The 12209-nt window shown below is 41.3% G+C and overlaps 1 protein-coding gene across 14 annotated transcripts in view; it reads left to right on the top strand.

Moving 5' to 3' along the window:
• Positions 1 to 12209, top strand: part of KCNMA1 (potassium calcium-activated channel subfamily M alpha 1) — a 1046495-nt gene that overhangs the window by 821389 nt on the left and 212897 nt on the right. For 4 of the 14 annotated variants that reach the window (XM_063958697.1, XM_063958698.1, XM_063958689.1 and 1 more), the window contains one exon: positions 1508 to 1675. The exons of the other annotated variants lie outside the window; for them this stretch is intronic. In XM_063958697.1, coding sequence (XP_063814767.1) covers positions 1508 to 1675 — 168 coding nt within the window. The remainder of the gene's footprint in view (positions 1 to 1507; positions 1676 to 12209) is intronic. 14 annotated transcript variants of the gene reach the window in all.

Below are 12209 nucleotides of genomic sequence, written 5' to 3'. Positions count from 1 at the left end.
TGGAAAGAGTCTTCAGCCTCACACAGCATGTTCCATTCCTGTGAGGAGTAACACAAAGCAGATTTATGCAAATCTATGCTCGTCACAATTTTTTTAAACGTGTATTTAATTTTTTAGTGAATCATGTCCCTTGAGCCAAGAACCCATAATGTTATAGTAAAGCATGCCCATAGTATCCTATGGTCTAACCATAGAAGCTAGTATCACTGGAAGAAAACACTTCTGCTAGATAATATGCCATGCTTTTTGTATTATACTTTTGTTGATATGTACTGTCACGGTCCAATTATAAAGCACCAACCATTGTTTGAGTTACGGGTCTTTAGTGAATATAACAATATACAGTAGATATGTTTTTATGCACACAAATTGATTCAATATATACTGTGCCGAGCACAGGAAGTTTAAGTCTGCATAGTAACGTCCCATTGTGCGGAGACTAGATACTCTTCATTCCAACTCTGGAACTTGCCTGTTTAAACCATTCACCGCTGGAGAATTTTAACATTAGGCAAGATCTATAATGATTTGCTTTATGTAGTGCATGAGTACTTACTGCATGATACCTTATAGCTTTTTCTTTGTAACTCTTGTTGTGAGATTTGCGCTCCTGCTTTAATGTACATTTGTATCGGAGTGATCACTGTAAATACCAATCATCCTTTAAAATTCATTTGAGGTAAACTGTTGGAAACAGCTAGGTCAAGATTTCATTTCCATTTCATGCCCAGTTAGCTCTCTGCAGGCCTCTTGGAAATGCCAGCCACTCAAGAAATATCTGTCTCATTCAAGCATAGAACTGAACGCACCCAACTTCCTCTAATCAATGTCTTGGAATCTGATAGTTAAAATATGTTACATGGATTATGTTGTGTTGTTTAATCAGAATGGATACTTTTACCTGAGTATCTCTACACATTATGAAGGACAAGTAGTAAAAGTGTATCTACACATTGTGAAGGACAAGTAGTTTTCATGTTCTTTGAGTTTCATGTTTAGTACATTTTCTTCTGCCCTCTCTCTTTCTGAACGACTTACATACATGCATACTTCTATGAAGAATCACAGTCTGTATAAGTTTAAGGAAAAAATATATAGCATTGTTGTTCATAGATTTCATTATTTTGCAATGGTGCAAATGCATGTATTTCAGACACTGAAATTTAGGTTGCTACTGTTACAACAGAGTTTTGCAGAGGGAACTTCCAAAACCTGCCATGCAGACCTGGTGGCCAGCCTTTCGAAGACCAGTTCTGCTTTTTCCTCCACCTCCTCATCTAAAACAACTACTGCTTATCCTACACATTCCATCGTGTCAAAGCCACCTTTAGATTCCTGCCCCTTGTCCCGAATGGACAAACTCTCCTGCTGTTCATAACTGCATTGAGCTGCATCTTGTGTCTAATTATATATACATGATTATATATGTGCCTGTCTATTTTTCTGTACCCTACATTAATCTACCACTCTTCCTCTCCTCTCCCTTTCATTGTAACCATGATTTTAGCCAAGATGTCCATCCGCAAGAGGCTGATGCAGGCATGTTGTTTTGGGTGCTCTGAGATAGACTGCTCTTGCATGTCAGGCACTATACGTAGTAACATGGGGACCCTTGAACGAGCCTTCCCACTCTCTCCTGTCTCTGTTAATGATTTCTCCACCAATTTTCGTGGCTGTAAGTTTTAACCATGCTGTTCCATGTATCGTGCTCTGTGTGTGTGTGTGCCTGTTTGTGTATACATGTGACATTGCCCATGTGTCCTGTGTCGTGACCTGTGTTCCCGTGACCTTGTTAAAGGGCTGATGTCTTTCTATACAGAACAACTAAATATTTTTTTTCTCTCAGGTGGGCAGGTGGTGTGTTGCTTAGCAGAGGGTAGTGGATGGGGCTCATGGATGGCCTTCAGGGGTTCTATAACCCACAGATTCATTTTCCCGTGTTTCTATACTGTAGCTTTGAACCCATAATTTTGTGGTTATTCTGGAATTATTTCACTCCAAATGATTGATGAGTTGGGTGCGATGCTACTGTGCATAGTCAGGTGACGCACAATTGTTATCATTTTGCTATTTGATGAAAATTGATGAATAATTTTCATTTGAGAAGTGTTTAAATTAAATAAATGTATTTATATAATACTGCTTTAAGTATGGATACCTGTCATTATTTACATTGTTGCACTGTGAATTTAAGATAGAAAACATTTTGTTCATAGTGTTCATTATTCAGTAGGACATTTTGTTCAATATAGAAGGCTAGCTAGTGCAAGACAAACACTTTCATAAGCGACTAGCAGACAGAAATATTATCATGAACAATTGAATCCCTCCCATAGGATTAAAATCCACACTAAGGAATTGTGTATGGATAAATCACTACTCTACTATTTTTACGCATATGTAGATATTCTCTGAAGTGGTGTTTCAGAGCTCTCATGCACTGTAGATTTTATATATATATATATATATATATATATATATATATATATACATACATATATATATATATATATATATATATAGGGCTTAATATGGACAGATAATGCATCTACAAGCTGACACGATAAGTTCTCATCTCCTTTAGCTTATCTTCATGTTATTGGAATCTCTTGCAAGTTGCTTTTTTGGATTTTGAATATGTATTTTATACATTTTTGTAACATTTTTTTCAAGCACTAAAAGAAATGTGGTATCTAATATGGTGTGCTGGTCTCTTTGTGGAAGGCTGCGTAGCAGTGTGCTATAACACATAGTATTTATAAATTGGATTATGAGGCTCCAGCGCCCACTCTCTACAGTTGTTTAGAAATGAGTGTGTTTTTTTCTATTGATATCTATATCTATCTATCTATCTATCTATCTATCTATATATCTATCTATATATATATATATTTATAAAATCTTTTAGAGGAAATAGACACCAACATTCCAGGTCATTTTTCCATTTGATGAACATAGCTACTATGGCATCTTTGATAGAAAGGTTGGAAATGTCTTCCCATTATTAAAAAAAAAAGAAATAAAATGAATACCTCAACTTGAATTGATCTGTATTCTCTGCCAACCAGGATCAGCAGGCCAGCAGTAACTATCACATTTTGTTTCTTTAAACCTGATATTCACTGGAATTGTTTATACGATGATAGATAGTAACTGTGTAATGAAGCATGAAAAATGCTGCAGCTAATCAAATTTTTGTTTTAATGTTATATAAAGCAATAGAATATTGGAGGTTTCCATAGGTTATAGCACCATTATAGAGTACATACATAAATTCATCACTTTGCTATATATAGTGACTTTTCTACACCCCTAAATTAGCTCATAAACCATTTTGTATGCCATTGGGAGCTGTTTTACTATAGGACTGTAACTGTATAATCAGTGCTGCTTTGGTCAGTTACCAAAATAACCAGTCAGTCTCACTGTTGACTCAATAAATAATATTAATTCTTCCTAACGAATAGTAGAGAACAATAATTGATTCCTAGTGAAAGTTTCATATAACCCATCAGTAATGTCTACTACCCGTTAAACACAGAACAAACATCGATGTTAAATACTTGTGACATAATGATGCCGATTTTAACGTATTTTGTTATCTTGTTAACAGTGCTTGGTGTATCAAGTATACACATCTCAAGGCATTTATTGAATTTTGAGTGGAAAGGGACATCATTTCTGTCAAAAATGTGAGGGAACAGCAAGAACAGGGGGCGCTATGTCATCACAGGATAGTAAAATAATTATACTGTGGTGAAAAATATATAGTAAACCTGCCAGTTACGACACACACATTGATGGTTTGTATACCACTTGTGGCCTGCCATATTTATAATTCTGTAATGGTGCTAATTTATTTTTGGTCAAAGCCTGTTAGGCTCTTAATTCAGTTTGGTCTTTCCACCTGGAAAAAAATACCCAAAACATATTAGATTGCAAAAATGAAAATTGACTTATCAGATCACTCCAGCTGCCCCCTGGGAGTAGCAACATAGACAAGATGCTGGAAGTCCAATTAGCAAACAGTCCAACAGGTTTTCCCTAGATTAATAACAAGTGTTTTGTCTGGCCTTGTAAGATCTTGTCTTGACATGTCTGACTCTATGCAAAGTGAAGAGGAGAGGTATAAGCCTGTCATTAGTCCTGACTAAACATGAAAGTTAGAAGAACCATTAAAGATGGCAGCAGCTGGGGCCCTTTATGAACCGTTGGGGTTTGCTCCATATCATGTTTCTATTGGCATCATCCTTTAGACATCCCTACAGTCATGATTAATTAGCATATCTCATCTTATTTTTTAATGTTGGGGCACATGACACTCGTTAAAGATCATTAGATTATTACAGGTCCTGCTAGATTTCAGGTCCCACAAGGATCATTAATTAAAACTGTAGATGTAGGAAATTAGGAGACACAGAGTCACAGTTATCTACCTATTAATGTTCATTTACATTTTTACAATTGCATAGTATCTGTCAGCTATAGAATTAAATATGATAGTTAGATATTTAACAGTATAACATTATAATTTATTATGTTTAAAATTTCAAAACAGTACTGTTTTTGTACAATATGTTGACAATATTGTTAGTCATTTTGTAATTTGTTCAGCATAAACACACGAATGTAATACTGGCCATCTTCGACAAACACCAGTGTTTCAGATGGTCGATTAAAATATGTCATGATTATTTTGAATTTACAATTACAGATATATACTTTTTATATTATTAAACTGTGGTTTTACTTGTATGTTGATGAATGAGTATCATCAAAATATAGGATGACTTTATAAATAATGTTGACCCACATGAAACCACTATAAGTTATGTTCACACATATACAGTATACCATATGTACTGTAGGCATTTTAAAAATGTGCAAGTTCATGAAGCTTTTATATATTATAGAAAAGGATTGAAACGGTAAACATGAAAATATGAACCTACAGCGCAATGCATTAGCCTGCATTACTGTATTACTGATGTCTGCGGTTCCTGAGGTTTTCTTAATGCGTGTGGATTTGCATGAGAATGTTTTGCGAATGCTCATTTTTGCTGTAGGCAAAGGGAATTGTGGGGTGCATGCTCTTTGTATGCGTGACCTCAGTCCTTGGTGGGGTAAGAGCAGAGGCATTTTTAGAGAAGAGGGGACCCGTGTGCTGACTCCGTGTGTGGGTCCCCTCCTCTCCTGTAGCCGTCACTGCCGCTGTTAGCTAGAGATGAGCGGGTTCGGTTTCTCTGAATCCGAACCCGCCCGAACTTCATGTTGTTTTTCACGGGTCCGAGCGACTCGGATCTTCCCGCCTTGCTCGGTTAACCCGAGCGCGCCCGAACGTCATCATGACGCTGTCGGATTCTCGCGAGGCTCGGATTCTATCGCGAGACTCGGATTCTATATAAGGAGCCGCGCGTCGCCGCCATTTTCACACGTGCATTGAGATTGATAGGGAGAGGACGTGGCTGGCGTCCTCTCCATTTAGATTAGGGTTGAGAGAGAGAGAGAGAGAGAGATTGACCTGAGGCTGTGATACTGTAGAAGAGAGTGCAGAGTTTAGTGACTGACGACCACAGTGACCACCAGATAGTGCAGTTGTTTGTTTTATTTAATATATCCGTTCTCTGCCTGAAAAAAACGATACACACAGTGACTCAGTCACATACCATATCTGTGTGCACTGCTCAGCCCAGTGTGCTGCATCAATGTATATATATATCTGACTGTGCTCAGCTCACACAGCTTATAATTGTGGGGGAGACTGGGGAGCACTGCAGTGCCAGTTATAGGTTATAGCAGGAGCCAGGAGTACATAATATTATATTAAAATTAAACAGTGCACACTTTTGCTGCAGGAGTGCCACTGCCAGTGTGACTAGTGACCAGTGACCTGACCACCAGTATATATAATATTAGTAGTATACTATCTCTTTATCAACCAGTCTATATTAGCAGCAGACACAGTACAGTGCGGTAGTTCACGGCTGTGGCTACCTCTGTGTCGGCACTCGGCAGCCCGTCCATAATTGTATATACCACCTAACCGTGTTTTTTTTTTCTTTCTTTATAGTCATACTAGTTACGAGTATACTATCTCTTTATCAACCAGTCTATATTAGCAGCAGACACAGTACAGTGCGGTAGTTCACGGCTGTGGCTACCTCTGTGTCGGCACTCGGCAGCCCGTCCATAATTGTATATACCACCTAACCGTGGTTTTTTTTTTCTTTCTTTATACATACATACTAGTTACGAGTATACTATCTCTTTATCAACCAGTCTATATTAGCAGCAGACACAGTACAGTGCGGTAGTTCACGGCTGTGGCTACCTCTGTGTCGGCACTCGGCAGCCCGTCCATAATTGTATATACCACCTAACCGTGGTTTTTTTTTCTTTCTTTATACATACATACTAGTTACGAGTATACTATCTCTTTATCAACCAGTCTATATATTAGCAGCAGACACAGTACAGTGCGGTAGTTCACGGCTGTGGCTACCTCTGTGTCGGCACTCGGCAGCCCGTCCATAATTGTATATACCACCTAACCGTGGTTTTTTTTTCTTTCTTTATACATACATACTAGTTACGAGTATACTATCTCTTTATCAACCAGTCTATATATTAGCAGCAGACACAGTACAGTGCGGTAGTTCACGGCTGTGGCTACCTCTGTGTCGGCACTCGGCAGCCCGTCCATAATTGTATATACCACCTAACCGTGGTTTTTTTTTCTTTCTTTATACATACATACTAGTTACGAGTATACTATCTCTTTATCAACCAGTCTATATTAGCAGCAGACACAGTACAGTGCGGTAGTTCACGGCTGTGGCTACCTCTGTGTCGGCACTCGGCAGCCCGTCCATAATTGTATATACCACCTAACCGTGGTTTTTTTTTCTTTCTTTATACATACATACTAGTTACGAGTATACTATCTCTTTATCAACCAGTCTATATATTAGCAGCAGACACAGTACAGTGCGGTAGTTCACGGCTGTGGCTACCTCTGTGTCGGCACTCGGCAGCCCGTCCATAATTGTATATACCACCTAACCGTGGTTTTTTTTTCTTTCTTTATACATACATACTAGTTACGAGTATACTATCTCTTTATCAACCAGTCTATATTAGCAGCAGACACAGTACAGTGCGGTAGTTCACGGCTGTGGCTACCTCTGTGTCGGCACTCGGCAGCCCGTCCATAATTGTATATACCACCTAACCGTGGTTTTTTTTTCTTTCTTTATACATACATACTAGTTACGAGTATACTATCTCTTTATCAACCAGTCTATATATTAGCAGCAGACACAGTACAGTGCGGTAGTTCACGGCTGTGGCTACCTCTGTGTCGGCACTCGGCAGCCCGTCCATAATTGTATATACCACCTAACCGTGGTTTTTTTTTCTTTCTTTATACATACATACTAGTTACGAGTATACTATCTCTTTATCAACCAGTCTATATATTAGCAGCAGACACAGTACAGTGCGGTAGTTCACGGCTGTGGCTACCTCTGTGTCGGCACTCGGCAGCCCGTCCATAATTGTATATACCACCTAACCGTGGTTTTTTTTTCTTTCTTTATACATACATACTAGTTACGAGTATACTATCTCTTTATCAACCAGTCTATATTAGCAGCAGACACAGTACAGTGCGGTAGTTCACGGCTGTGGCTACCTCTGTGTCGGCACTCGGCAGCCCGTCCATAATTGTATATACCACCTAACCGTGGTTTTTTTTTCTTTCTTTATACATACATACTAGTTACGAGTATACTATCTCTTTATCAACCAGTCTATATATTAGCAGCAGACACAGTACAGTGCGGTAGTTCACGGCTGTGGCTACCTCTGTGTCGGCACTCGGCAGCCCGTCCATAATTGTATATACCACCTAACCGTGGTTTTTTTTTCTTTCTTTATACATACATACTAGTTACGAGTATACTATCTCTTTATCAACCAGTCTATATTAGCAGCAGACACAGTACAGTGCGGTAGTTCACGGCTGTGGCTACCTCTGTGTCGGCACTCGGCAGCCCGTCCATAATTGTATATACCACCTAACCGTGGTTTTTTTTTCTTTCTTTATACATACATACTAGTTACGAGTATACTATCTCTTTATCAACCAGTCTATATATTAGCAGCAGACACAGTACAGTGCGGTAGTTCACGGCTGTGGCTACCTCTGTGTCGGCACTCGGCAGCCCGTCCATAATTGTATATACCACCTAACCGTGGTTTTTTTTTCTTTCTTTATAGTCATACTAGTTACGAGTATACTATCTCTTTATCAACCAGTCTATATTAGCAGCAGACACAGTACAGTGCGGTAGTTCACGGCTGTGGCTACCTCTGTGTCGGCACTCGGCAGCCCGTCCATAATTGTATATACCACCTAACCGTGGTTTTTTTTTCTTTCTTTATACATACATACTAGTTACGAGTATACTATCTCTTTATCAACCAGTCTATATTAGCAGCAGACACAGTACAGTGCGGTAGTTCACGGCTGTGGCTACCTCTGTGTCGGCACTCGGCAGCCCGTCCATAATTGTATATACCACCTAACCGTGGTTTTTTTTTCTTTCTTTATACATACATACTAGTTACGAGTATACTATCTCTTTATCAACCAGTCTATATATTAGCAGCAGACACAGTACAGTGCGGTAGTTCACGGCTGTGGCTACCTCTGTGTCGGCACTCGGCAGCCCGTCCATAATTGTATATACCACCTAACCGTGTTTTTTTTCTCTTTCTTTATACATACATACTAGTTACGAGTATACTATCTCTTTATCAACCAGTCTATATATTAGCAGCAGACACAGTACAGTGCGGTAGTTCACGGCTGTGGCTACCTCTGTGTCGGCACTCGGCAGCCCGTCCATAATTGTATATACCACCTAACCGTGGTTTTTTTTTCTTTCTTTATACATACATACTAGTTACGAGTATACTATCTCTTTATCAACCAGTCTATATATTAGCAGCAGACACAGTACAGTGCGGTAGTTCACGGCTGTGGCTACCTCTGTGTCGGCACTCGGCAGCCCGTCCATAATTGTATATACCACCTAACCGTGGTTTTTTTTTCTTTCTTTATAGTCATACTAGTTACGAGTATACTATCTCTTTATCAACCAGTCTATATTAGCAGCAGACACAGTACAGTGCGGTAGTTCACGGCTGTGGCTACCTCTGTGTCGGCACTCGGCAGCCCGTCCATAATTGTATATACCACCTAACCGTGGTTTTTTTTTCTTTCTTTATACATACATACTAGTTACGAGTATACTATCTCTTTATCAACCAGTCTATATATTAGCAGCAGACACAGTACAGTGCGGTAGTTCACGGCTGTGGCTACCTCTGTGTCGGCACTCGGCAGCCCGTCCATAATTGTATATACCACCTAACCGTGGTTTTTTTTTCTTTCTTTATACATACATACTAGTTACGAGTATACTATCTCTTTATCAACCAGTCTATATATTAGCAGCAGACACAGTACAGTGCGGTAGTTCACGGCTGTGGCTACCTCTGTGTCGGCACTCGGCAGCCCGTCCATAATTGTATATACCACCTAACCGTGGTTTTTTTTTCTTTCTTTATACATACATACTAGTTACGAGTATACTATCTCTTTATCAACCAGTCTATATATTAGCAGCAGACACAGTACAGTGCGGTAGTTCACGGCTGTGGCTACCTCTGTGTCGGCACTCGGCAGCCCGTCCATAATTGTATACTAGTATCCAATCCATCCATCTCCATTGTTTACCTGAGGTGCCTTTTAGTTGTGCCTATTAAAATATGGAGAACAAAAATGTTGAGGTTCCAAAATTAGGGAAAGATCAAGATCCACTTCCACCTCGTGCTGAAGCTGCTGCCACTAGTCATGGCCGAGACGATGAAATGCCAGCAACGTCGTCTGCCAAGGCCGATGCCCAATGTCATAGTACAGAGCATGTCAAATCCAAAACACCAAATATCAGTAAAAAAAGGACTCCAAAACCTAAAATAAAATTGTCGGAGGAGAAGCGTAAACTTGCCAATATGCCATTTACCACACGGAGTGGCAAGGAACGGCTGAGGCCCTGGCCTATGTTCATGGCTAGTGGTTCAGCTTCACATGAGGATGGAAGCACTCAGCCTCTCGCTAGAAAAATGAAAAGACTAAAGCTGGCAAAAGCAGTAGCACCGCAAAGAACTGTGCGTTCTTCGAAATCCCAAATCCACAAGGAGAGTCCGACTCCAATTGTGTCGGTTGCGATGCCTGACCTTCCCAACACTGGACGTGAAGAGCATGCGCCTTCCACCATTTGCACGCCCCCTGCAAGTGATGGAAGGAGCACCCGCAGTCCAGTTCCTGATAGTCAGATTGAAGATGTCAGTGTTGAAGTACACCAGGATGAGGAGGATATGGGTGTTGCTGGCGCTGGGGAGGAAATTGACCAGGAGGATTCTGATGGTGAGGTGGTTTGTTTAAGTCAGGCACCCGGGGAGACACCTGTTGTTCGTGGTAGGAATATGGCCGTTGACATGCCTGGTGAAAATACCAAAAAAATCAGCTCTTCGATGTGGAAGTATTTCACCAGAAATGCGGACAACAGGTGTCAAGCCGTGTGTTCCCTTTGTCAAGCTGTAATAAGTAGGGGTAAGGACGTTAACCACCTCGGAACATCCTCCCTTATACGTCACCTGCAGCGCATTCATAATAAGTCAGTGACAAGTTCAAAAACTTTGGGTGACAGCGGAAGCAGTCCACTGACCAGTAAATCCCTTCCTCTTGTAACCAAGCTCACGCAAACCACCCCACCAACTCCCTCAGTGTCAATTTCCTCCTTCCCCAGGAATGCCAATAGTCCTGCAGGCAATGTCACTGGCAATTATGACGAGTCCTCTCCTGCCTGGGATTCCTCCGATGCATCCTTGCGTGTAACGCCTACTGCTGCTGGCGCTGCTGTTGTTGCTGCTGGGAGTCGATGGTCATCCCAGAGGGGAAGTCGTAAGCCCACTTGTACTACTTCCAGTAAGCAATTGACTGTTCAACAGTCCTTTGCGAGGAAGATGAAATATCACAGCAGTCATCCTGCTGCAAAGCGGATAACTGAGGCCTTGACAACTATGTTGGTGTTAGACGTGCGTCCGGTATCCGCCGTTAGTTCACAGGGAACTAGACAATTTATTGAGGCAGTGTGCCCCCGTTACCAAATACCATCTAGGTTCCACTTCTCTAGGCAGGCGATACCGAGAATGTACACGGACGTCAGAAAAAGACTCACCAGTGTCCTAAAAAATGCAGTTGTACCCAATGTCCACTTAACCACGGACATGTGGACAAGTGGAGCAGGGCAGGGTCAGGACTATATGACTGTGACAGCCCACTGGGTAGATGTATGGACTCCCGCCGCAAGAACAGCAGCGGCGGCACCAGTAGCAGCATCTCGCAAACGCCAACTCTTTCCTAGGCAGGATACGCTTTGTATCACCGCTTTCCAGAATACGCACACAGCTGAAAACCTCTTACGGCAACTGAGGAAGATCATCGCGGAATGGCTTACCCCAATTGGACTCTCCTGTGGATTTGTGGCATCGGACAACGCCAGCAATATTGTGTGTGCATTAAATATGGGCAAATTCCAGCATGTCCCATGTTTTGCACATACCTTGAATTTGGTGGTGCAGAATTTTTTAAAAAACGACAGGGGCGTGCAAGAGATGCTGTCGGTGGCCAGAAGAATTGCGGGACACTTTCGGCGTACAGGCACCACGTACAGAAGACTGGAGCACCACCAAAAACTACTGAACCTGCCCTGCCATCATCTGAAGCAAGAAGTGGTAACGAGGTGGAATTCAACCCTCTATATGCTTCAGAGGTTGGAGGAGCAGCAAAAGGCCATTCAAGCCTATACAATTGAGCACGATATAGTAGGTGGAATGCACCTGTCTCAAGCGCAGTGGAGAATGATTTCAACGTTGTGCAAGGTTCTGATGCCCTTTGAACTTGCCACACGTGAAGTCAGTTCAGACACTGCCAGCCTGAGTCAGGTCATTCCCCTCATCAGGCTTTTGCAGAAGAAGCTGGAGACATTGAAGGAGGAGCTAACACGGAGCGATTCCGCTAGGCATGTGGGACTTGTGGATGGAGCCCTTAATTCGCTTAACAAGGATTCACGGGTGGT

The sequence above is a fragment of the Pseudophryne corroboree genome, chromosome 3 (assembly GCF_028390025.1).
Source record: "Pseudophryne corroboree isolate aPseCor3 chromosome 3, aPseCor3.hap2, whole genome shotgun sequence".
In the NCBI taxonomy this organism is placed as follows: Eukaryota; Metazoa; Chordata; class Amphibia; order Anura; family Myobatrachidae; genus Pseudophryne; species Pseudophryne corroboree.
The sequence above is the reverse complement of the archived record's forward strand: the minus strand, read 5'-3'. Positions and strand labels throughout refer to the sequence as shown.